The 27,502-nt window shown below is 37.8% G+C and overlaps 1 protein-coding gene across 1 annotated transcript; it reads left to right on the forward strand.

The window, feature by feature from the left end:
- meox2b (mesenchyme homeobox 2b) lies at nucleotides 1-27,502 on the forward strand. Its single transcript, XM_084738946.1, has 3 exons — nucleotides 1-816; nucleotides 11,755-11,927; nucleotides 26,819-27,502. The coding sequence occupies exons 1-3, from the start codon at nucleotides 330-332 to the stop codon at nucleotides 27,044-27,046; spliced, it is 888 nt and encodes a 295-aa protein (XP_084595072.1). The 5' UTR covers nucleotides 1-329; the 3' UTR covers nucleotides 27,047-27,502.

Here is a 27,502-nt window from a genome sequence, read left to right on the forward strand (position 1 = left end):
CCTTCCACACTGGTCCTGGCGTCCTCCACTGTCATCCGAGATCCTCCTCCGCCTCTCACTGTTTACCCACCATCCGCCTGGCAACCGTCTGCGTGCTCAGGATTACCAGAGGCCTTTTCTTTCAACGCCACCATCTCTGCCTTCCTTCAGCCGGCTTTCTTTGGGAATTAGGGGGGTCTGGAGGTCTGGACTGAGAGGAGCTGCAGAGGAGAGCTGGGACTGAGGCTGCCCACATCCCTGACTCTGTCTCCTCTCTTCTTGCTTGCTGTTTGGGGAGTTTTGGTTGAATCTGACAGGCAGGAGTGGGGGTTTGGAGGACTCCCCACACCATGGATCACTCTCTGTTTAGTTGTCTACGCAGTCCTCACGCCCCGCCACAGGGCCTGCACCCCGCCATCACCCAATCGCCACTGACCCTGCACGGTCGGAGCGACCACGTCTCCTACCTGGATCTACCCAGCTCCTCGCCCCCCTACGGCTACTCTGGAGAAGACAATGGAGCGTTTGGCAGTCCAGCCCACAGAGGCCACCTGCCCCAGCAGCAGCAGCAGCACCCCCTCCACCCTCAGCACCCGCCTGGTTGGCCCGTCCCCCTGCAGATGCCCTCGCCTAATGCTCGGCAAAGTGTCTGCCTGCCGCCGCTTGAGGCCACGGACCCCGAACTGTGCTCCGGGGGCCCGAACCTGTGCAGCAGCAACCCCAGTCTGGGCAGTGGTGACCCAACGGGGGCATCATGTGTCTCTGGAGAATACAGCCGGCAGAGTCTGTCCTCAGAGGACGTGGACAGGAGGAGTAAAGGCAAGAATGATAGCTTAGGTAAGATCAGGAAGGCCAGTTTCCCAAAAAACTGATTAATTTTTTTTAATTCTTGGGCCCTTTAGAGATATTTATAATTTTTTTTCAGCACATTACTAATACTAACAACCATGCTCATGCAATAATTCTTTTATATTTATTCTAAGTAATTTCTTTACATATTTAGACAACAGATTTTCTGATCACTTTTAATACTGATGATAGAGACCAAACATTGTTTAGAGTAAAATTTAAATCTAAAGAAAATATATTATTTCATTTTTAATAAAAATGTTTATAATAATTTTAAAAATAAAATATTAGTGTTTAATTCTGAATTACATAATGGACATCAGCTGAATTAAATATGCAAAAGAGTTTTATAATAAACAGCAATAAAAAAGAAGGATCCAGTGTTCATATGCCTTGTATAAAACAATCATTTCATATTTTCTGCATGTTGGAGTATAAAAGTTAATGTTGTGTTATTTTAAATCCATCTTTAACTTCCCTCTTAAACTTTAAACTTGAAACTTTAGGACAATTAGAGTACAATTTTATCATGAGGATAAGGATTCAGTACTCTAACCATCTATTGTATAAGACAGAAAATTACATGTTTGTTATAAAATCGTCTGAGGTGTACTATTTAGTGGCATTTTCCCAGAGATCATGTGACCTCTACAGATGCATTTACACTGTATTTTAGATAAAGACAGTTACAGATACAGATTAACTAGTATGAAGATGACAATGAATTGTGACATAAATTTTGTGCCACCAAACTCTATTTGCCAGTGCTAATAATGGTTGATTCTTAATGGTGAAGATTTGCAGTAATAAAATGTTTTAGAGCAGAAACAATTAGTTAATTAAGAAAACTTTATTTATTTATGCTAAAAAAAGTTAAAATTCTCTGATTTCAGCTTTTTAAATGTGAATATTTTCTGGTTTATTTAGTCCTCTATGAAGTAAACTGAATATCTTTTGGTTGTAGACAAAACAAGACATTTGAGGACTTTGAGAAACAGTCATTAAGGTTCTCATCTTTTTCTGACATTTTATGGATCATAAAACAAATTGATTAACCGAGAAAATGATCGACAGATTAATCAATAAAGAAAATAATCATTTATTACACAAGCACAACTGGTTGTGTGGCAGCTGGTCTAGAGAAGAGTGTGTCAGTCTTAGTCTGAAATTGGATGCATCTTTTAAAAAAATAATTTAGTTGAATCGTCATTTGTTATGGGAATACAAGAGTGTACAAAATAATATTCTATGCTCAGACTGACTTGACAACTTTCTAATGATCCAGTCTAGGCCCTATAAAGACGTTTGTGCGATAGAAAAGATGAAGAGGACCTGATCTTTGTCACATTCATGGGGCAATTTTTTTTTTGTGGGTCAACATATTAAGTATGAATAGCAGAGTATTGGTTTTAGATGAACACCAGTCTATTGCTGTGATTTTTAAAAAGATAAATTTTAAAGTTTGTTTCTGAAACTGAATCAACAATTTAGGGCCGTAGCCAGGATTTGAAATGGAGACCGAGTTGCCCGTCATCCAAACGCAAAAATTTCCATCATATGATTTTTATTTTAAAAAACAGTATTTTATTCAGTTTTCTGCAAATTTAATTTGCCAGCATTAAGGCCTGAAAATGCAGTTTCCAAGCCTTCTCCAGACTGCCAGGGAAAAAAACTTGGTGGGGAGATGCAGACTCCTTTTATTTATTTATTTGTTTGTTTGTTTGTTTGTGTTTATTTGTTTATTTATTTATTCATTTATGCTAACAGATTGAGTCTAAAATAATTTATGTAGCTTAAACAGTAATAGTGGTTCCCAACCCTTTTCCTTAAGGGACCCCTTTTCTTTCTTTAAATAAATTGGTGGCACCTGATTAAATGACATATTTTATGGATATTTCATATTGTATTCAGTGCATAACAATATCAGTGCAGAACAACTGATAAACTGTACAATTCAGTCAAATAGTGAACATGTTGGCACGGTGGTAGACTGTTCAGCCTCACAGTAAGAAGGTCCTGATTGAATCTTGTGAAAGAGCTTTCTATTTGCTCTTCAGTCAGTCCCCCTGACCAACGCACTGGCTTTAGGACTGGAGTTGATCCCCAGGCTGGCCGGCAGCTGCCCACTGCTTCTGTACTCAGATCAGTTAAATTAGAGATGAAGTCTCACTGTATGTTATATTTTGTATAAGTGAGAATAAAATTGACCTTTAACTTTTGCAATAACTGTAGGGTGTTTGTGTAAAAGGAGCGATCTGAATGAATTGTGAGCAGATTATTTCCTGTGTAGGCAGAGCGAGTGGCATCAGAGATTATAAGAATTTATAAAAAAATTCTCTGTCATCTTTTTAACAATCATGTATGTTTAATAGGCTTAATTTTTTTTTGACAAATTCAGTATTTTTTTTCTCCCTGATGTTTGGCCATTGCTTTATTAGCTTTTTGGTTATGTGCTTTTCTAATGCAGGACGAGGCTGTTCAGCAGACAGTGAAGGCTCCATGAATACAGTTCGTCTTCAGGTCATCACTGTGTCCTTATCAGACCAGATTATTTTACATTTATAAAAATCCAAACTTTAAAAATAACAATTTAATTCCATTCTTCTTAACAGAAAATTAAAAAGTTTTCATACACCTTAAAATCACGAAGGCCTCGCAACCCCCAGTGAGGCTTTGGAAACCCACAGGCTTTGAACCAGTGGCTTTTAATGTGCAACTTTTAAGTCATTACAAAGAAGACAACCTTAAAGGAATTAGAAAAAATGGATGGAAATGAAAAAAAAACAGAATAGGTTGATTTCCAGTGACCTCCAAAATGACCACTGCAGAGTACCAGTGACAGGCAGCACAGGACCTAAAGAATGCTCCATAAATCATGTGAAATTAAGCAGCAATTCTTTTTAGATTTAGGTAACAGAACTACATGGTAAGGTTTAGGTAAAGATCACGGTTTCAGTTAAAACAAGCACATTACATATGTCACGTGATGGATGTGATGCATGTAACAGAATTTAAACTCAAATAAGTGAATATACTGTTTTGGTGTGAGCTGCAGAGTTTTGGAGATATGGGCTGTAGAGATGTCTGCCTTTTCTCCAATATAACTGGACTTGATGGCACAAGTTCTGCGGTGTTCAAAGCACAAACAAAGCATCTGAAAATCTCAACAGCAATGTGTCTTTCCAGAAATCATGACCAGGTTGCTCAAAATAATCCACACCCCCAAGTAATCTGTTGTGAGCAGTTTCATGGAGGAACTACTTTCTTTCTGCAGCAGAATCTACCAGAACTACTTTAGAATCTACTGAAAGTACTTCAGCTTCAACTTCTCAGCTGCTCACGACAAGGTCTGTGATGATGTTGAGTAATTAGGTCATGATTTTTGAAAAGAGACACTGGTTTTGAAGATGGGAAGTAACTAAGTACAAATTATTGTGCTTCAGTAGATTTTTTATTTTGACATCTTTCTACTTTTACTCCCCTCATACATTAACACAAATATCTGTACTTTCCAGTGACAAGTTTGTTACTTTAGTTTTAATGCATTTTAGGGGAGATACTGATTATTTTAGTTTTACCAACCCAAAAAGGCATGACAAGATGAAAACAACATAACAAGATAGAACAATACAAAAGGCAAAAACAACATAATACGTAACAAGACAAAAAAGGTTTAAAGGGCATGACAAGATGAAAACAATGTAACAACAAAAACAAGGAAACAATACATAACAAGATAAAAAAATAAAGCAAAAGATGCAACATGACAAATATGAAGTGACAAAATGAAAATTACAAGACCAACAACTTAACAATACATAACAAGAAGAAAATAACATAAAGGATGCAACAAAACAAATTTGCTGAAGTGAACATGACATAAAGCACATAGAAAGACAAAAATGATGTAACAAGACTAAATGACATAACTTTCATGTTATCATGACAAAAACGTTACACAGCAAAACAAAACTTATAGAAAAGATAAAACACAACGACAACAACGTAATAATATATAACAAGACAAACACAATAAACCAATGTAAATAATATAAAACATAACAATGTTAGGGACTGAACCATCGCTGTGTATTTGGGACATTAATTTCATCCTCTAGATGGCGCTACATTGCAATCTGTCCATCCAAATTTGGCTCATGGCAGTTTTCATACTGGCACCAGAGCAGCAGCAGTAACACAGCGTTAACGTAATGAAGGACAGGCGCGATGCGATGAGGGATAAGTCCCTGAACTGCTCCGTATGTAACAATTATGAGCTGGGAGAGGATAATGTCTGTTTCTGCTACATTCTACATGGTTGAAATCTACTCAGTCACCAACGCCACTGATTTGCCAGATACTGTACCTGCTCTCTGTCTGCACAGGCCAAGCACAAAGATCAACAGACAGGGCAGCCAGTTTGGCTAAGAGGCGAGGCGTTGAAGGGACTCAGTGTAGTAGCCGGATTCTGAAAAGCCTCTCTACCAAATAAATATATATATAAATTTGCCTTACCCTCCCTCAGATTAAAATTAAAAACAGCATGGCCCTTGCCTGTTTTCATCCAGTGGACCGCTCCCATAAATTTCGAAAAGTCCCTTACAGGATGAAAACGATGTAACAATTCACAACGAGACAAAAACGATGTAAATGATGCAACAAGACAAAAGACATAACAAAAAAGACACTTTGCACAGAAACACTCAGTAGAAACTTTTTACCTTTGTACTTGGAGTACATTTCAGAGCCTGTACTTTTTCACTTTTACTGCAGTAAAGAAGTTGAATTTCTACTTTTACAAGAGTCTGTTTTTAAACAAGTATCTGTACTTCTACTAAAGTACAGAATGTGTGTATTTTTGGCACCTGCTACTTGGACAGACAGCCTATATGCCTGTTTTTCTGGCTGTAAATGGACCTTGTGGCGAGACTGTTTTCTCAGAATACTAAAATGAACTTGTTGAGCATCCACCACCGTCTAACTGTTTTTGATAGCCGAATGTTAACTGCTTCCAGATTGTTAAAATTCTTACACTCCCAGACAAAACCCAGAGGTCATGACCTCAGTGTCTTCCATGGTAGCTGTGGCTCTGAACAGATTCATCTGTGCTGGTGAAATAGTGAAACAGTTAAGGTGATGGTGAAAAAGCAGGTCACGTATCAGCGGCATAAAACTTAACTTCCTGGCATAAATTTTACAGTTCTACATCTGCACACATATGCTTCATATGAACGATAAAAAGGACACAGACAAGCAGGATATATCCACAAGATTTAAAGGCAGCCACCGTATCTGCATTATTTAGCTGGGCTGACGAGCGGCTCGCAGCGCGTGCCAAGTCGAGAACTTTCCAACTCCCCGGAGTGGACGTCCCGGCCAGGAGAGAGGGCGCTTTGACTGACAGATTGAACACTTCGAAAGGATACGCTGAAGCTGCCAGCGGCCTAACCCAAATCCAATTTCCTAACTCTAACTTCATTGGCACTCATAGAAGCCACAGCACTTTTAAGAGTTTTTTCTGGACGCGGTGTTCTTAAAAAAGGATCCAGTGATGATGAAATATGCACAGTGATTGACCTACAACCCTTCATGGAGCAGTCTGCATGTGTGGACGGTGAAGCAGAAATAAATTGAGCTCTCTATTTAACAACGGCACTGATTTGAACAGTCAGAAAATAAATCTTGCAAATTAAAGGCTTCAGGGCTCAATAAAATCTTAAAATAATTAATTATTCTAAATGAAATAACATGACAAAAGGAAAATATGACACAAAAAACTGCCAGCGTCCAGTGTCTTTGGTTGGGTGTTTGTAGTCTCACATTACAGCACAGACAGTGTCTCTTTCCTGGCACACTGTGGTTTGTCAGCACATCCCACATTTACACAACTAATGAAATGTCAGCTGGATTTATGCAGTGCCGACTGGAGAACAGCGTAGAAATTATTATTCAGAGTTTTCTCACTATGAAAGATTACTTTCAAAATGCTCCGTTCATTTTCACCATTCACTGACCACAAATACATAAAAGGCATACTTGAAATATGCTTGTACTGACAGACAGTATAAGTGGGGAACAGATGATTTCACCCTGAAAGCACGAACAAATCGGGGAAAAGCTTAGTGTTTATATGCAATAAGTATTGTCGAGTAGGACTCTTAAATTTTATATTAACATGTGGCTTTTCCCTTTATTCTGAAACATCCAGATGAGAATATTTTCTTGGTTTTCTATAAGGCCTTCGTATATGTCACCTAAAAGATATAATATATAGTTCTCTTACTTTCATTCTCACCAATAATAACAGGACTGTACTCATCAAGTTACTGAATTACATCCAAAACCAATGTTTTTAAAATTCTTTATTTCTACAATATCGGTGCACTGACACTACAGTTTGGATGAGAATGAGAACAGATGGTTGTGGCAAAAAAAATGTTATGATGTAATTAAGGTGAGGCAACTGAAACCCTTAAGGTTAGGGGAAGAAAACCAAACATTAAAGGTACCCTGTGGAATTTAATCTAAGAGTCATGGCGGTTTATGAAATAGTCACAAGTGGACACAAATTTTCTTCTTTTTTTTCTAACCTGACATGTCAGATGGTTTGTTACACAGAACCATCTGGGAAGTTGTCCTCAGAAACTGTTTGGAAAAGGGCAGGCACTTTCAATTACTTGGCAAGTGATTGGATAAACCATCTGTCTAACACGTGTAACACAGGCTAACTTCAACCATCAGATCAACCCTTACATGGGCGCTTCTCGCTGTCGTTACACTTAAAACCATGCCTGTAGCTGGATTCTTGCGTGCCTCGCAAAGTAATGACTTTTAAACTAAAGGACGAATGTAGTATAATAAGCAAGAAGATACGTGTGTGGAGGAGGACGAGGTGGATGGGTGGGTCAAGCACTTTAATACAGGACAGCAAGATTTGTTTCCTATGAGAAACCAATAGCAAACATTGATTGCTTTAAGGAAGTAGCTACTTTAATCCATCTAAACCCAACCAAATAGTTTTGGTGCCTAAACCTAAACCTAAGCACCGGTGAATTGTTTCTCAGCAAGTTTTATTTTGAAAGTCTATACAGACATTGGATGTTTATCATTGCTAACTTGACCACAGTATGAAACGATGGCGTACACAAATCTATTGTTCAAAATTCTTGAGTATGGGGTGCTGCAGGGATGATGTATTTTTATAGTCCAACCCAGAAGTTAGCATCACCTCGGTTCTCTCCGTTAAAGTCAAAAAGATTTTCCATTGGATTTTTGGCAGATGTACTGTGGCAAATAAAAGTTTATGATTCTGAAACACTTTGCTCAATAAGATAATATTCATAAGTGAACACCACTTTTATGATTTCTAGAGCATAAATGCAATCGCCAGAAGTAAAAAGCTAACATTAGGCTATAAACAATTACACCACAGTCACTGGAATTCATGTCACAACCAATAAGTGACCAGTGTTTGACGTGATGATATTTTATATATGATTTTTTAAAAACATCTTTTCTTTAATGCCTTTATTTTAGTCAGCACAGCTAAAGTGAAGACAGGATAGGGGGACAGAGTGGGGGCCAGTGCAGATGACTCACAGCCTCGGTGCAGCGAGCAAATGCTCTTCAAATTACTACCAGGCCACCCATGTGATGATTTAATGTCCCCAACAACCTCTGTAGTCTCATTTAGCCACTTGTTAGCAACTGCCTTTATAAAGACATGTAAAAGGTTCAGAATTAATTGGTGCGACTGTACTGGTGAAAATACTGTAAATACTGGTGTATTTTATGACCTAGAAAAAAAGTGAACATTTCTAAAGCTCGTGTTTAACCACAGAACTTATTTCAGGCATCTAACTAATAGCCCACTAAAAAAAATGGTTTTAAGGTTCATTTCTGCAGAGCTGTATTTCACAAACTGCTGTGAGACTGTTTTGTAGGATTCTGATCTCTTGTTGTCACGATTCTCCAAATCTACATTTCGACATGACTTTTGATTTTTTGATTTTCTGATTTTAACATTTTTTCATTTTGCACTGATGGTTATACCAGTGTCAGAATATCAGGTCTTGATTTGTGAAACAGATTATTGAATTTTATGCCCCAGCAACTGTCATTTACGTTTTATAAATTCGTTAAAAAGTCTAGATGGTATCAAGTTTAATAAAACAGCCAGTCAGCTACACTGTTTTGTCTTTGATGCATAGAAAGCTACAGTTAGGTGGGGGTGGGAAACAAAAATAAGGGGAGAATTGTTGAGTCTGCCTTTTGATTCAATTCTTGAAATTGAAATCTCATTCTGATTGGTTTTCAACTTAATATTAAATGTATTATTTCATATATTATACTGCTCAATAGGTGGCACTAATGCAAATAGCAACACACCAACAATAGTCAAGAAGAAGAAGACAGCTAACTACAAAACATGACTCAAATCAATCCAAAAGTGCTTTCACAAGCAGCTTTAACTGTTATATTGTGACATGAACACTTCACTTGCTATCACAGTCCCCTGAATGCCTCCATGTTAGCACTACATGTAAAGGGTCATCCACACTGAGTATGATAACTATAACTATACATATATTTTTTAAAATAAATAGAGCTCCCTCTGCACAACCAGTCTCAGGGATCAGGTGCCGGTCGGTCGCAGGTACATCTTAGGTAGAATCAACAGATCGTGTTGAGTGAATCTGAAGAAGCCACAGGTGAAACATGTTGTTTACTCCTAATAAAAAAAAATCACAGTGGCTTTTTGAAATATTGTTCATCCCCACCACAACTATTGCAACAATGACAGTGGCAAACTATATAGTTTGATTGATGAATGTTGGAAACACTGACAGCCAATCAAAATCAATCCAGTCATCCACTTACTGCATTGCCTTGGATGGGAAATGTGGTCGTTCATCAATTAGCTTAATGTTGTCGACACTGTTCTACAAAATAATGCTGCAGGAATTCTCATGACATTGGTTTCTAGCCTGCCTCTTTAATGTGAGCTAATTGATGGCATTGGGAAAAACTTTCACTCATTCTTATTGTGGTATAGAACTTATGTGCTCATCCTCATAAACTGAGAATAACAAGTGAGGACTATCCCTCCACTGTAAGTTGATCAGCTGTTTTTAACTGTCACTTGTCTGCCATTGTAAAGTAAAGCCTGTTGTCCTGAAAACAAAAGCCCACTGCTCTGAAATAACAAACTCCATTAACATTTTGCTCAATTTAACTTTTATAAACAACTATGCCTTCAACAAGTTTATTAACGATTTCTTATGACTCATAAACACAAACTTACTCATTTTGGAGAAAATTCAACATTAATTTGAACTCTGACAAATGGGAAACAGACATACAAATGTCAAAGGAGGCTCTGTTGCTGTAGCATTCATATCAAGTGAAGTGAGTATTTCAACTTAACATGGTCATTTTATGATAAATTACAGTAAATATATTACAGATTTCTCCTTTAATGGTTTAGATAACCAGTGGTGGACAGTAATGAAGTAGATTTACTTGAGTATTGTACTTAAGTACATTTTTTGAGTATCTGTACTCCACTACATTGCTAGGAAGGTTGTTGTTACTCGTAAGCACAGCTTTCAAGTCAGCTGTTGCTGTTTTTTCTATGCAATTGGTCACATGCTGTGTTCCTCACAGAAGAGAACCAATCACAATACCCGCTTTCAACTGGGACTGATGTAAAAGCAGAAATAGTTATCCAGGTGTGCTCTGTAACAAGAACAAACAAGCTCTCCCTCTTTCATTCTAACAAAAGTGGCAATGTTGATGGCAGGATAAAGACAAAATTAAATCTCAAGATGTTATTATAATTATTCATTATTTCAGGGAGGCTTTTAAAGTTAAATTGTTTTTATTGGAGTGAAAAATACAGCATAATTAATGTATATACTGCCTCTGAAGACAGAAATTATTTAACAGACTTGGAGAACTCCTTACAGTCAGCTTCAATCTAATTTTATGCAGTGATATCAATATGGTTACATCAGAAATTGACAATGGCTGTCCTTTTTGTTTTTGATTGTATTTCTATGTTGAAGTTTTTATAGGTGTTTCTATAGACTTTGTGTAGCAAAGTGGTTCTAAATGTAAGTCAGTGCATCATCAGGTGGTTTCAGAGTTACAGTTTCAATACAGAAATGTATTGATTTTAGAAAATGTACTTTGTAATTTGTACTTTTGAATACTTAAGTGTTTTTAAAAGCACGTACTGTAGTACTTTAACTTCAGTAAAATTTGGACTGAGCAACTTTCACTTGAGTTGAGTAATATTTGACCTGGAGTATTTATACTTTGACTCAAGTACTGGGGTTGAGTACTTGTAAACTTATATGTAAACCTGGCTGACTGTTTGCTCATCTGACTGCTTGTATTTCTTGTCTTGTTTGACTTCATTGCAGTTGCTTTGCACTCCCAGATCTTAGCAATTACCTTGATGAATACAGAGGTATGATATCCAATCAAAATGAGGCTTAAAACTACAAAAATTAGATCCTAGTTGTAGTAAACTGGAATTTTCCTCTACTGAATATTTCCTCTGAAAATCCCTCCTATTTGTTTTTATTTGTACTGTAGGCATTAAAATGAAAGTGTTAATCCCAAACACTGGTGTGACTAAATAGTCTGAGTTTTAAGTGACCATAAAATACTGAATGGAGCCATGTGGGAGCAAACTCCCTGCCTGGGTTAAATAACACAGATGCAACACCAATATCTGCACAATAAAAGGTGATTGGCACTCTTAATCGTCTCGCTTTCATTTTATTTTGGTTTCAGACGGGCCCCTGCACTTTATCAAACCCCCTTTAATTTTTTTTCAACCCCCTTTTTTGTTCTTCCTCCCCCTCTCTCTTTTGGAGACTCAGCTGTGGCTGGAAAATGTTCTGTTTTTCATTTCAGAGTCCCAGGACGGGAGCTATAAGTCAGACATGAACAGCAAGCCCAGGAAGGAGCGCACAGCCTTCACCAAAGAACAGATCCGGGAACTGGAGTCCGAGTTTGCACACCACAACTATTTGACCAGACTGAGACGCTACGAAATAGCTGTCAACCTCGACCTCACGGAACGACAAGTACGGTACCTGCTGCATGGCTGTGGATCAGTGTGAGGGCAGAGAGAGGGACGAAACAGGAGCAGCACCATAAACAGTCATCAAAATCTTACTAGCTAATGTGATCCAAGTCATGAAACACAATAAAGGGGAAATAAATGGGCCATGACTTTTATTAACATCCACTGGCATTCATTAGGTTCTGCAACAAAATCGACAAGTCTTGCTGATAAACACTTGAATCATAGTTTGACACTGAAAATTATTTTTTTAAGCAAAGATCCAAAAGACACATCTAGGGAGGTGATAAATCACCACTGTAATACTGCAATCACTCTTTGTCTCATTGATTTCACACTTTTAGTCTTCATAAGAAAAGAAAAGGGAAAGAAAGCACTTTCCTAATCTTGTTATGTAAAAAAAAAAGTTTCTTTACTTTAAGATTATCATAAGAGGGAAATTTGTTTTTTAAAACTTTAAGTAAATGTAGAGTTACATTAAAGGCAGCAGAAGCCTATAGTTTTTGGCTTTGAGTCCTTGTTCCATTAATCTCTTCAGGCAGCAGGCCTACATTTGGACTCATGGAAAATTGCTGTCTTACTCAGGGTCAGATGAAATGATTAATATCAGTTTCATCTCTGTGTGTCCAGTACAGACGTGTGTGTCTGGGTTGTGTTTAGGTGAGCAGAGCATAGAGAAACCACTGCGTTACTCCATGAAAACGTATTAACAGTTCACCTCAAAAAGTCTGAAAGCTGAGCATTTTGCTTGGAGATATAAAAATGCAAAAAATATATAGTTTCTAAGTTGTTTCTTAACCAGTGACTGCTTTGCAAAGTGTGAACAATATCATAAGCCGAGTAGAAACCAAGTTGATGAGGCTTGTGAAAGTACTGGTGATTAAAGATACAGCCAGGTAGGCCTGTCCCATTGGAAACTTCACTATAATCTATTGGACCGGTAATAGTGTTTCCTATGGTTTTTATGACTGAAGTGTCATCTATAGGGCTAGTGGATAAAATACGACTTGGTTGCTAAGAGTTGCATGTTGGGGCATTTGCATAATTAGCATAAGTAGCTTATTATTAGGTAAAATAAACAAAAGATAAACAGACTTCCCAGAGTAAGTTTATTTTAATGTTAATGAACTGCAGTGCATTGAGGTTCAATGATTCTTGCAGTTGCAATCATACGTAAGCAATTAGTAACAAACCCAAGTGATTCCCAATGGAAAACACATCAGGTAGCTAACATTATCTAGGCTGCACTTAAATTAACTGACATACAGTTCCTTACCTTTATCCTAGGGGTGCACATCATTGCTCGTAAAATGTTTATTTTTTATTTATTTTTTTTTTACAACATGTTATCAACCAATGGCATGGACATGGACTTAGACTCTTGTGAACATTTTAACTCTTTTCCCTCCAGCACTTTTTACAAAAGTAAAATATATATATATATATATATATATATATATATATATATATATATATATATATATTACATATCTTAGCTTCCGTCATTTTATAAGCACTTGAATCTTGGTTGGTTGCAGCAAAAAATCCACTTTTCAGACAAAAAAACCTGAGAAAACAGCATTTTTGTGTGGGAGAGATTTTTATTTTGTTTTTTTTTTATCACTTAATATTACGTGTGTGACATCACTGTCACCAAAACACTGTCTGAGAGGTGCAGGAGCCAGTGTGCTCTCTCTGCCCCAGCTGCAGTGTGAGTCCCAGGGGCTGTGGTGTGTTTCTGTGTCCCAGCTGCTGTGGACATCTGGGGACACAGGGTGAGCAAACCTGCTATTTGCCCGGGCTGTGTCCAGCAGAGCACCGATGTTTTCATACTCACATCATCCTCTTTATCTGCTGGTTGTTTTCTTCTTCCTCAAGTGACAGTTTTTTGTCAGTTGATCCGTCACAATGCCCCCCACCACCGGCAGTGAAAACAACAATAGATGGAATATCTTGTCAATGGCAGGAAAAGAGTTATGTTAACAAGGAGCAAAATTATAGTCTATGTACTGAGTTTTGTGTGGTTAATTAGCTTATTATGCTAATTACTCAAATTGCCCAACATGCAAGTCTGTTAAGCCTACAGATGACTTTTTAAACCAAAACAGTTGATAGGAAACATCATTGCTAGGTTTCATAAAGGCCATAGAGGAGTTTGTCCAAGAGACAGTGGATGCACCAGGGAAGAACAAGTCATGGTGAGTGTGCCTCCTCCTCTCTCAGTCTGTCTGCCTCTGTGTCACTTGTGCTTCTGGGGTTTTATCGATCTGCATCCACCTCACCCTGAAGCTGCCGTCGCTCTCTGTCTGAGAAGCTGTGGTCTGAGAGGACGAGGCAGTGGGAGAGTAAGAGTCTGAAGAAGGTGTAGTGTGTCCAGCTTGTGCTGAAGCTACTGCAGCAGCAGCACTTCATGTCTCTGTCTCTCCATTAGGGACAGACAGAGAAGCAGGTGCGCCGGTGCAGCAGCAGCAACAGCAACTTCAGCACAAGCTTGACTGGCAAAATATGGGCAGCATGAGCAACACAGAGGTGGCCAGTGAAGAATAACAAACATAAACGTATAGTTGAATAGTACACCAGAATACCATGGCAACAAACACAGCTTTGAGAATTGAATACATTCGGTACAGCCCTACAGTCAGGCTAGCAGTCTTTGTCCAAACTTTGCATTAAGCTAGACTAAATCCATCCTGGACATATCTCTGTACACACAAACATAACACTGACCTGACTCTGGCTAAGACAACAAATAAATACTTCTTACTGTAAACTGTTTGCCTGCTTGTTTAAAGCTCCTGCACACCCACACTGGTGTTTGCAGTTATTCTTAATTCTTCTTCTGGTTGAAATTGAGGGAGATTTAGGTCGGAAATTTTTTGAGACCAAAATTCATGAACCCAAGATCATACAGGTACAAGTTATGCCACCCTTAAAGGTCCAATACAGTTACCAGAGGGCTAATGGAAAATGTCACTTCCATACACCTGTTTTTACATGCATTTTTAATTTGTGCATGGAACAAAATGAGTGGAAACTTCAAAAAAGAAAAAAAAAAATCTAAATATTTCAAAAACCTTTTCATGCATAATGTCAAACACTAAGAGTAATAATAAATGTTCCAACAGTAATCTAAAAGACTCCTCAAACACACAGACATCCATCACCCTGTGGATGAAGGCAGTTGATATATGGCTCCCATTAAAGAACTGTACAAGACTTCACAGGAGAAAAAAAAAAAAATCCCTCAGTGTTTTGACATTAGCAAACGGTTGGACATGTCATACTAATGCTCTGAGGCTAATCGATTCCAAACCGCACAGACTCTTTGAAATGTCAGCGTGCTGCTCTCAGTGTGTGTGAAGTGACTGTGTGATGCTGTGTGTCACAGTCCAGATGGTTTTCTTAACGCTCACAAAGAAACATTTGTATGAAGTTAGCGGTGCTGTGATGTGGACATCAGCACGGCCTGCTGCTGCTGCTGCTGCTGCTGATCATCATTCTGGGGGATAAAAGTGTTTGGAAACAGTTGTGTGTGAACAGTTATTGTGAAAAGAGTCAGATGGCTGCTTCAGAGTATTTCTGGCGAGTAGAAGGAACAGGGTGTCCACTGCATGGGTTTCTGCTCGTAGTCTTAGCACACTGAGCTGATATGACATAGGGGAGATATTACTCATTGATACTGATATTGTTTAGTTTGTAGGGAAATGATGACAGACAAGTCACTGCAATTACATGTGGTCATTATTTGAATTCTAAGATTCATAAGACGAACCCTGAGCAGGCTGTCATGCTCAATCAATCAGGCTTTATTTATTATTTATTACACAATTTAGTCCAACAGTACCCAAGCCTCTGGCAATAACCATTTTAGCAACATAGTAGCACCAAATTCAACAGGATAAGTTACAGTATTTATCCATCACTGAGCTTGAACTGATACTTGCAGGTCTTTATTAAGAAAGCAGTCAGTTGGAGTAAAATCCACACGTTGTCCACCCAAGTCTTCTGTCCTCTGAGGCTGGGGGCAGATGTAACAATTTATGCTGCTTCTCTGACATGGTTTCAGTTAGATTTCAGCATGTAAATGTTCAGTAAACAGCCTGTCACTGAAATGAAATACATCACCATCTGTAGATACAACCTGGGCCTGTAATAATGTGAGAGCTGGTAGTAGTGCATTATTTCCAGGCTCTGGTAAAATAAGGGAAACAAACCAGTGGAAATAGATTTTAAAAGACAATAGTCACATGAACTCTTCAATTTTTTTTTATCATTTAATGACTATTCGAAAATCATGACCCCTCCCTAATAAACATAAACACACACACACAAAGAAAAGACTTTGAAATGGTAAAGATTAAAATAAGAACTGTGCTCATTAAAAACAGGAACTGAGGAAACACTATCATAGGTAAGGAAACAACACTGGCAGGATAAAAACTCAAAATAGCAAATAACTAAAAATCAATCAACAAATAAGTAAATACATAAGATAATAATAATCAGTGGATAAAATACAAGGATGTGCCAGCGAGGAAAACAGGGTGAATAAAATATTAATATTATTATAAATTAAATGAATAAGCAATAATAATAAACACAAAAAATAAGTCAATTAAGCTCAGTTAGGTGGGTATTTAGTTTGCTTTTAAAAATATCAACACTCTCTGTGGCTCTCAGGTCTTCAGGCTGTTCCACAGGCGTGGACCACAGTAATAAAAACTCAAAGTTCAGTTCACAGAGATTAAAACTGGTTCATGTTCACTTTTCTTTTTATTTTGAACTAAGTTCACAGTCCTTAAAGTCCTTTCATTCCTATCTTCCTTCTTCATAGAGCTTCCTCCTGCCAAGGACACAATTTAAATTCATTTTATTTGTAAATGTAAAATTATTTTAACTCAATTCAAAGAATTAAAATCTTGGAATGGTCACCTAATCTGACATTGAAGAGAATTCAAACCACATAGAAAAAAACAACAACTTTAAGTAACATTATTAGATACAGCAGTAATGTGATTACTTTGAAGTGTGCTTTTATTAGTGATTAGTGTTTCAACTGCCCCATGAAGAGGGCAATAGTAACACTCTGTCTTCATTGTTCATTCATTGCAAACTGATCCATTCAGTTCAGTTCACCTAAAATATGAGCCTGTTCAATGAATGCTGCTCTTTTAGCATGTTTATGCACAACACTGATTATTATTACACATTGAATTCTAAGGACTTGATCAAGTCTTATTAGTTGAACCCTGAGCAGGCTGTCATGCTTTACAGAAAAAAATATGAATTGAAAAAATAGGAAAGGATGATGAACTTCTTCCTCTGAATAGAGCATCAGTTTATTGTATTTAGGCAACAGAATGGAAAAGGTCACACCAGTGTTTCTGCAAGCACACGGTTCAGTGCTGACCAATTTGTAAAAACCACACTGTTTTAGATTTTAAATGTATTTTACTCATCTTCCAGAAAACCATTGTTGTGTATGGCAGTGTTTCCCAAACTTAAGGTCACAACCCCAAATGGGTCACAGACGGCCAGCTGTGGCTCAGTGGGCAGAGTGGTTTGTTTGCTAATTGGAAGATCCCTGGCTCCCTAAAGTCTGCATGTTGAATTGTCTTTGGGGAAAGACACAGAACCACACAGTCATCGGTTCTGAGCTGAGCTGCTTTACATGGCAGCCTCTGCCATTAGTGTACGAAATGTGTGTGTGCTAAAAAGTGCAACTCCATGTACCTGTTTTCATTGGCTCACCAATTAGCAGAGTACACACATCATATACAGGCCTTCATTTGAAGTAGACTCTGAGGTGGGCATTCATGTGTCACATAAATATTGTGGTTTGCATTTCGTAACATAAAACAGCAAACTTAACAAACCGCTCAGTCCAGTGCTTGACATGATGGGAAATGTGGCCCCTGTTTGCCTCATTAAGATGACTGCATTACACTGTAAATACAACACTTCCTTCATCTGATTCAAATTAAAAGCTCTCTAGAGTTTCAGTGGACAAATGCGAGTTCATTAATGAGATGGTGAGAAACTTAACATTACACTCAGCAAATCTGATTGTTGCTGTGATCTACACAATATATTTCAGATACATTTTAAATTCATGGTCTGTTGCATTTTCAGAAATGTAGATGTTTTGGGAGTTCATGATGTGTTGTTTTAAGTTGGGGTCCCGGGGAGACACCAAATTTCTCTTTTGGGTCTCGAGCTGAAAAATTTTTTGGGAACCACTGGTATACGTAGTAGTTGTGTGATGGTACACAACAGTACATACTAGAGTTGTCAATTGCAAGCACTGTCCTTAATCAATCATTGGTAACATCAATAATCAATTAATCAGTTAATCATTATTTTAAAAAATTGCTTATATACTATAATATGTGTTTTTTTCCTCCTCTAGCTTTATATTTCCACAGCTCCATACTGCTTATTCTCTGACAGCATTACAATTTATGAAATATATAAAGACATAAAGGCCAACATATTGAATGTACACACTTTAATACTGGATGATTTGTGGAGGGTGTTCATAAAAATAATCTTATATTTACCTTATATTATATTTCAGATCTTTATTCGATAGTTTAGATTGATTCAGTTTTATTTGATTGACCAAATTCTCAACAACCGATAAATTCTTCATCAATTGATTGTTATCATCTGTAGTACAGAACATGGTTTAGTACTTTTTTGGGACAGCACTGACAACAAAAGAAGAAAATAAGATGATATTTTGGATGCCATGTTCATACTGTAAACTATGCCTCAAACATTGGCAGACAGTCAGTAAAACAAAGTCAGTGTGTCAGTGATGCATTTTTATAAAAGATTCTGACACATAACGTAAAGTCAATAAAATGGTTCAGTACGACTACAGCCAGGGTAGTGTATTTATCTGAAATCAACTGTCAGCAGTGCAGGCTTAGCTTTTCACATTCAGCTTAACAGTAATACTGCTCATATTCAGGCAATGGATACCTGAAGGACTGACACTAGTGCTTTATATATGGCAGTGGATGATTCCTAAACAACTGCAACTGAAGCTGGATTTATGCTTGACTTAGTGCGCTCAGCACGTGACTAAAAGCACCATATCCTGTGTTGCGTTGAGCGCAAAGGCTGTGAAAGCTGTTGCGGCTCTTGGCTGCATACCTCTGAATTTGACCCTGACACAAGCCCGGGATCGCCTGTACGAATATTATTCATAAAGACCATTGTGTGGTGAGTGGACACTAAGTGAAGGCTAAAGAAAGATTTGAAAACACATGCACTCTTGCCCACAGGATGGAGTGTTAAAACTGCATGTGTTCAAGCAAGATAAATCACAAAACACCAGCAATTAAAAATAATTATTATGATGAAATACCAACACGCATGTTCACACAGCTTTTTAAGCATAAAAAAACACTTAAAGGTACCTACACCAAAAATTTCCAGATTCTCAAAGCCTTTATCATCACATCTAAATTGTCATAAATAAAATTACAAATTATTTTATACCCACAGAAATATTGTCACTTAATTTTACCCGCTCTTCATAATAACTTTGATTGCATGTTGCCTGTCTGCACATTGGTCACACGTCATCTGCTGGTGCCTGCAGCACTGTGTCTCGTGTGAGAATGAACAAGATTTTAAAGGGATGGTTTGTATTTTCTTAAGTGAGGTTATATGAGGTACCTGTACGCTGCATTTAGAATACTGTATATCACAGCTTTACCTTACTGTCAGACAGATTTCTCTGCTGGGAAACTGCTGTTGTATATCTCAAATATCACTCTCTTCAAACCAACCAAACTCCACTGGCAAAAACTGGATTCTAATATAAAAAATACATGCAAAAAAAATACTACTATGGTTGTTTAATTGTGTGGGAATATAGAGAATGTGGTTAGTCAGTGACAGATGATCAGACCTCATTATCCCTGCCTCACTCTGTTATTCAGTCTGGCTGGATCTGTATGGAAAAATCTTTTAAAGTGAAGATTTGTCACTTCCAGTGACTTGAAAGGATGAGTAGGCTGTTATCTAAATTGTAACTGCTTCAGCTTTACATTGTCCTGTAAATGTCTTTGTATAGGTCTGAAGACAGTCCAGCACTTCTGTCCAACAACAACCCCGCAGTCTTAGCACCCCCACAAGTACAGTGCATGTGGAGGTCTGCTGGCTAGAACCAATCAGTGTTTTGGCTCGGGCAGCAGCCAGGACAACTCACCCAGGATTTAGGTCTTCCTGTCTGGAGCCAAGTCCCTCAACACTCCCCCTCATGTTGGCTGCTTCTCCAAACGCCCCCAACAGTGGTCCAATAAATCTGTTCATGAGAGAGTTGATTCTGGATGCTCAACGTCTTTGCTGTCATCCTAAAGCTTCTGCTTCCCACCTACTGTACTGATTTATACCTCTGTTAAATTGGCTTGTTTCTTTAACAACAGACTATTATTGTCATAAAATACATCCTCTTCATATGGCCTGTTCATGACCAAACCTTAAAGCTGCAAGTTTATGTAAACAGTTGATGAAATGAATATTTGTAATGTGAAAGGCAGAGGTGGGACTAAGTTAGTGCTTTGCAAGTCACAAGCAAGTCTCAAGACTAAACTTCTTCATCCTAAACTGAGTTTGAACTCTTGACCAAATGTGCTATAATTCATTTTTTGTTGACCATCTCATAGTTTTTGTATTTGAACAAAATAATGGACCGCATGCTACAAACTACTGACAGATATTTTCTCTTATTTTTGTTCATATCCACAGTTTCTTTTTATTTTGTTAGTACTCTGATTTTTTGGCTTCACCATGGTCTTCTTATTTTGGTCCTCTTAGGTAGAGAACATTTTACGAGAGTACATCATTGAAATACTGCTATTTCTAGCCTATTAATTAAATATTGACCAACACATTTTGAATTGATTAAATTCGTATGGGCGATTCATTGATTAATAGTTAATCATTAACATCCTTCTATCAAACCTGTACTGCTGCACTGTTTAGTTTATTGTCCATATATCCTGGTTTTCATTGGTCTGTTTGTGATCAGATCACCTCATTGGCTACAAAAATACAAAATGAATGGTTTGGATATTCATTCAAATTTCACTCAGTACTTAATCTTGATTTTAAAAGTAACTAAGTAGAATAAATAGTGTAACATATACCTAAGTACAAGTAAAAGTAAAGACTTAAAAATCTACTCAGAAAAGTACAAATACCCAAAAAAGCTATTTAATTAAAGTAATTTGAGTATCTGTTATTAGTTAACTTAATATTTCTAATTATGAATTATAATAGTGTAAATTATTGTTCATAATTATATGTTATAATTAACATATCTATAGTTATATAGTAATCAAAAAATATTCAGTGTTTCACCTGGTGAAATGTCTTTAATTGTCTTCTCACATTTTTTTTCCTGCCTCAGAAATATACTGCTTTTATCTATTTTATATCATCTGGTGTACAATAGTTTGAGGGTTGGTCGGACAAAACAAGTAAAAGTCTATGGAGCCACTAAACTGACAAAATGTAATACAAAGTTATCAGTTATGTCAAAAATATAACCACATTCATAATTTAATAATGTGTTTTTTTTATATTTTAAATAAAAGTGTAAAAAGAATATATACAGCTTTTTTAAAGCTCTGATGTAATCTGATCTGATCTGATGAAAAGAAATTGTTTGTTTTTACTGACTAAAAAAACACTTAATTTCTTTTCCTTCACCAAGCATTTGATAAAAAGTAAATAATAAAACAAATTATCTTACTTTTAAATTCCTTCATTCTCTCACTTCAGTTACCGTGTGTCTCTCTGCTGATACGACATGTCTTTACTGCTTCAGAAGACAAAATGCCTGTCTTTATATAGAGTTTAGGGGACATTACCTATGCTAATAACAAACAACAGACCACACCCTCCAATTCATGATCAAGTGGGATTCATCAGTCGGCACATCTGGGCTGAGCAGGTTTATGTGGTTAGGAAAGTCTGGTGCATCTGGAGTTGTCAAAGCTTTGATACTCTACACTATCTGCCTAACATCAGACGGTAAAACAAAACATAAAATAGTAATAGTCAGGACTATATGATAAAAATAGTTGAGCATTAAGCAGCTTTCTTTTGGCTTGGTGGCAGTGGAACAGGCTGGCCAATCAGGTGGGAGGCTGTGAATTCGGGGGTGCATGCTGGGTGGTTTCTAACCAGTCAGTATATTTACCAGTTCTAGAGCACATGTTTGATAGTTGCTCTTTTCCTCTGTTATTTCAGTGTCATTTAGTAAGTCTGCCTTGGCTGCAATATGTATTTTGTTTTAATTGATAGAGACAATGCAATTTGACATCATTCCCACACAATATGACATTGATGTGTTGCACAGAGAGTTTATAACTATTGTTTATTTTCAACTCTTATCCCTAACTGGGCTTTTATACGTAGACCCACAGTCTTATTAAAATATAAAGCTTCAAACATCATAAAACCACAATACATGAGACATGGAAGGCACAATACACACACACACACACACACACACACATATATATATGTATATATATATATATATATATATATATATATATATATACATATATATAGTATCATAGTAACATATATATCATATATCGCCACACATACATCACAGCATGTATCACGATACATACACCGATTCCAGACCCTGATCTAAGGGGAGTTTTGCACCAGTGCAGCCTCTTATCTCAGACTGCTGGTAAACAGTAAATACACTAGTTTACAGTGAGCATGTTGCCTGACCTGACAGTGATTCAATTGTAGTTAAATAAGATACATTTTCAATAATATTTCTTTTAGGTTTAGGAGAAAACTGCACATAAATAAGCCTGAGAATAAAATGGCATATTTAACAATATATGATAAATATTTAAAATCAATAAATACCAGCTCTTTATTTGATATCATGTTATTACAAATTACATCTCATTATTTTCTGCTCAGCAAAATTCAATTGACATAATACTCAAAAGTAATTAAATACATATTTTAAATACATTTAATTAAAATACTTCCCATCTCTGCACATGCTTCATGTACATTTGAGTTGAACTTCTGTTACCTCCCCCCAGCCAAGCCTGGACAATATATAGCTGAAAAAACTTTAACAACAGTGAAGTTTCAAATCGGTCGATATTGATAATTATTGATCATGTAGGTTGTGAATGATGACATGTTGTGTAATTCAAGGGGTGGAAGCGGCTAAGATGATAAAATTAGTAAAAATCACAATATTTTTTACCAAATACCTCGATACTATGACAATATTGTAAGGATGTTTGGTACTTTCAAAGAATATTACCCAATGAGATTTCTTGATAAATAATCATCAGGAGGGTGGACTTACTGGATAAAGGGAAATAATAAAACAGCTAGAAAAGTCCGGTAAGTTGAGAAAATAACATTATTTTACTGTAATGCAGCCTTTAACATCAGGAAAAGACAACACTTTTATTCCATATCACAATGTAACAATATCCAAAATCTATCACAATATCTAGTCTCAAATTGCAATAAAATATAATATCGGTACATTGCCCATTAAATTCTCTATTTTCCTCTGCTCTGAGACTTTTTCTTTTTGGGATTTGGCATCCACAGCTAGTCCTGAGAAACTCAAGACTAGCCACCATCAAAATTTAAAGGAAAACACGTCCAGTTCACAAAATATTAAAAAAAAAAAATATCTGGTGTATAGGCAATACATTTTGTGGATGTGGAGCATTGATCTGATCTCATAAACTAGCTTCTCATTATGAAAATAGGATTTTCTCTTAGCCTACTATTTTTTACTAAATGATATTTCTTTATTTTGTGACGTCACTTCCAGGCCTCTGTAAGCTGAGCGGTGACCTTGCAGTTTCTTGGTGACAGATAGGATATAAATTGCCTAAATGCCTCTTAAAAACTGCAGACTATATGGGTGTTTGGGTCAGCACCAAGCTGTTTATGAGAGAATGAGCCGTACGTACGAGTGTTTACTCTGTAAACTTAACTCCCAGTGACTAAGTGGCTGGTCACTACACTGCACCACCTAAAATAAATCCTACAGGAAAAGACTGCTGGGAGAGCAAAATGCCCAGCGGGAGTTAAAAGATGTGTGTGTGTCTGTGTGTGTGTTTATGTCTGTTAATATATGAGAGTGGGGGTGCAATGGGTGCAGACTGGTGGGTGCTGGAGGGGCTGCAGGGAGAGGGTAACAGGAGGCGGGACAGGACAGGGAGTCAGGAGAGGACTGGGGGGTGCACCTCATTGGTCCAGATTGGATGTCCCCGTTTAAGGCAGCAGCTTATTCATCACTATGAGAGACGCAGATACTCAATAAGCTGTGGAGTCAGGGAGGAGCGAGCCAGCAGACCAGCGTGACTCATGCATCAGCAAATATCTGCATATGTGGAAATACAGTACGGCGCTGTGATATGAACCGCAACACTCCAATCACTGGCTCGCACCATTACACTCACACCCAGAGGACAATAAAAATTAGCCAAGATGGCTGCCAGCTACACTCACAACTATGTCTTCACATTTCTGCTCCATTTCAGTGGTGCTGACAGGACTGTACCTGCTTTTTCTCTGCATCTTTGTCTTAATATTCTTCATTCTTGAATGTTCGCAGGGGTAACTAAAGGTTTCTGTCTCTGTGTGTGTCCCCTAATTGGCAAACCTTCTCTGCACGTGTAAAGGGTTTATCCAGGGAGCATAAATGTACTCAGTGTATTTCTTGAAAATCTGCCCAGTAGATGCTGATATACAATATCTAGTGAACAGATGATGGTGCCAGAGGAAAGGTCAGGAAGTCATGAGAATCATTATATGTCCTCCTAGGAGACTATGAATGTCCATACCAAAAAAAAAAAAAAATTGTCTGTTAGCCTCGTGGTTGTGATCAGTAAAGCTGGGCTTACACTGTAGGCTACAATTTTAGAAATGTGTGTTTTTTAATTTTAGCTCCTACTGCACGAATCAATCATCTGTGATGTAAAGCCAAAGTTCATGATTTATGCGCTCACACCCTATGTGTAAAATAGAAAATAAAACGGCCTGTCGGGCCCTGTTTATTATGAGGTGGCGCCCCCTAGTGGACATAGTAAGTATGACAGGAGAGGCATAAGGAGTGAGAAAGTCTGCATTTGGAGGGAGGAGGTGGGGCGGATGGATGGATGGATGGATCAAACAAGTACAAAACCTTCACCCAGGAGACCAAGATTCCAGTCCTGTGTGAAATAACAAACAAAAGCAGAGTTATTCAGAGTTTTGCGTAACCTAAAATATCATTGTGGTCTTGATGGTCATTGTGTTACATCTGTTGCGCGAGTGATGTCACTTCTATTATGTGCTATACATAACAAAGTTATTTTAATCCAAACCACAATCTTTTCCTAAACCTAACCAAGTAGTTTTTGTGCCTAAATCTAACCAAGTTGTTTTGGTAAACCACATTCGTGATGTTATGTAAGGTGTGTCACGTAATGTAGTTATGTTCTGTTAAACCTGTTGCTGCCTGTACTGTTCACCGATAATATGTGTCATTTTGCAAGTAATCGACAGTCAACCTATTCTGGCATTTAGGTATGACAGTGAGTTGCAATAAAGATCTGTCTCAAAGCTCTGAGGTGGGAAGAAGTTTGTTTGCTAGCAATAATGCTAACATGGCAGAAATGATCATCTGTGCCATCTTCTCTGCCTTAAAAAAAAAAAAAATCATCTATACCGTCCGTATTTTCCATCCACATGATGCATAGTCGCCATGGCACTTTGAGATGCTATATTTGCCACATTGTGCAGATGCAGTGAGAAAAAAAAAAAGCTCTGACCTTGGGGAATCGACTCGTGGCTCTGCTTCAACTGTATGAGAGTGACAACAACTGACCAACATTTCATTTCAGAAATTCATTCAAAAGTCCGATGGCCGTTTGGGAGCAGCTGATCTGTCCTCGCTCCCACAAATACACTGCAGATCAAATGATGGCTGACAAAGTTTAAATTCTGTCTGACTCTAAAATGAGTCCAAACGTCAGGTCAGAATGGGCTCAAATTGTACAGAATATGCTCAGCTTAACTAACTTTAAGTATAACTTATAATCAAGGAGAAATTTGTTTTCCTGATGGTGGCTCCAAGGTTTCCAAAGTTATCAGGATTCGTCTTCTCATCACCATGACATTTTCAGGATTCATTTTCAGGATTGTTCTGTTGTTCTATATTGAGACAGCACTGGTAAAAAAAAAAAAAAAAAAAAAACTACATGTGATTGCCAGGACAAAGATAACCTCACTTCAGCTAAGTCAGACTGTTGATGGTGGAGTTTGTTCCCCTGATGCCCCCATGTTCTAAAAAACAACACAAACGTACTGTCAGGGATGCCCCTCTGGTTGATAAAAAGTGATGAAGTACCCCCTAGAGTGTTCTTCTAGGGGACAAAACATGACAAAATGTCCTCTGTGGAGTCCATTCCAGTGGACAAAATGGGGTAAAGTGCTCTCTAAGGTGCACATCCAGAAGTTGTGATGAAGTGCTATCTAGGCCGCCCTGTATACTAAATATTTCAGTAGTTCTCTGTGGTTCTTTTAATTACAGAATTGTAGTAGTTGTTGTACAATAGAACAATTTTGATCCAAACCAGGAGGTGGAACTTTTTCACCTTCTTTTGCCCCATGCTTCTCAGACAGCTTGAGTCCAGCACTGGAGTATTCTATTAAAGTACCTATGAAAAAATACAAATCTGTCCTATAGCTGTGTAAGAGAGGATATTGTGTGTAAGTTGTGCAGTCGAGGACAGACTTTGTCCTTTTCCTGCTGGTTTGCTCTGTAGAGTCTGAAGAGTCCGCCTCAGTGTCTCACTGCTGTGTGTCTGCTCTCAGGTGAAGGTGTGGTTCCAGAACAGGAGGATGAAGTGGAAGCGTGTGAAGGGAGGCCAGCAGGGTGCAGCAGCTCGGGAGAAAGAACTGGTGAATGTGAAAAAGGGGATGCTACTGCCGTCAGAGTATTCAGGGATAGTAGGACTGCAGCGCTCTGCCAGCTCGCCGCGGCCGGCGACCGAAGAGGACAGCCACGACAGCGACCAGAGCTCGGAGCACCCTCACCTATGACAGGACACAAACCAGACCCACGGGTGAGATGTTTATAAAACCACATGCGTACAGCTTGCTGTGAGCAAAGCCTCCCAACAGACAATCAAAAGAGACTCAGAGAACATTCCAGAGATGCTTTGCATTTGGATTTTGCACTGTCGAGGATTTGTTTCAGTCAAATTCTACTGTACTTCTTTGAGCAATCAGTATGGAAATGTTTATGTTGTGTGTACAATGAACTGAAGTGAAAGCACTCATGCTTTTTCAATTTTAATAATTTATCAAAAATCAAGGAGGTTCCAAGACTGCAACCACCATAAACCCAAACTTCTCAAGTTATTTTTTGCATTCTAAAATAATGTAACTGGTAAAAATATGCTTATTCTCTTGTTTTGCTTCTCCCTTCTGAAAGTTTACATGCTTTTACCTGCAAAAACCTGGATTTACAATGCAAATAAATTGCAAAAATCTGAA

This window comes from Lutjanus erythropterus, chromosome 16 (genome assembly GCF_056507025.1).
Source record: "Lutjanus erythropterus isolate fLutEry1 chromosome 16, fLutEry1.hap2, whole genome shotgun sequence".
Taxonomy (NCBI): domain Eukaryota; kingdom Metazoa; phylum Chordata; class Actinopteri; order Lutjaniformes; family Lutjanidae; genus Lutjanus; species Lutjanus erythropterus.

Bases quoted from the DNA above. Each gene is read 5' to 3' on its own strand.
- meox2b (XM_084738946.1), top strand. From the start codon at position 330: ATGGATCACTCTCTGTTTAGTTGTCTACGCAGTCCTCACGCCCCGCCA. The intron at 817-11,754 runs GTAAGATCAGGA...TTTTCATTTCAG, and splicing joins AGGCAAGAATGATAGCTTAG to AGTCCCAGGACGGGAGCTAT. The intron at 11,928-26,818 runs GTACGGTACCTG...GTCTGCTCTCAG, and splicing joins TCGACCTCACGGAACGACAA to GTGAAGGTGTGGTTCCAGAA.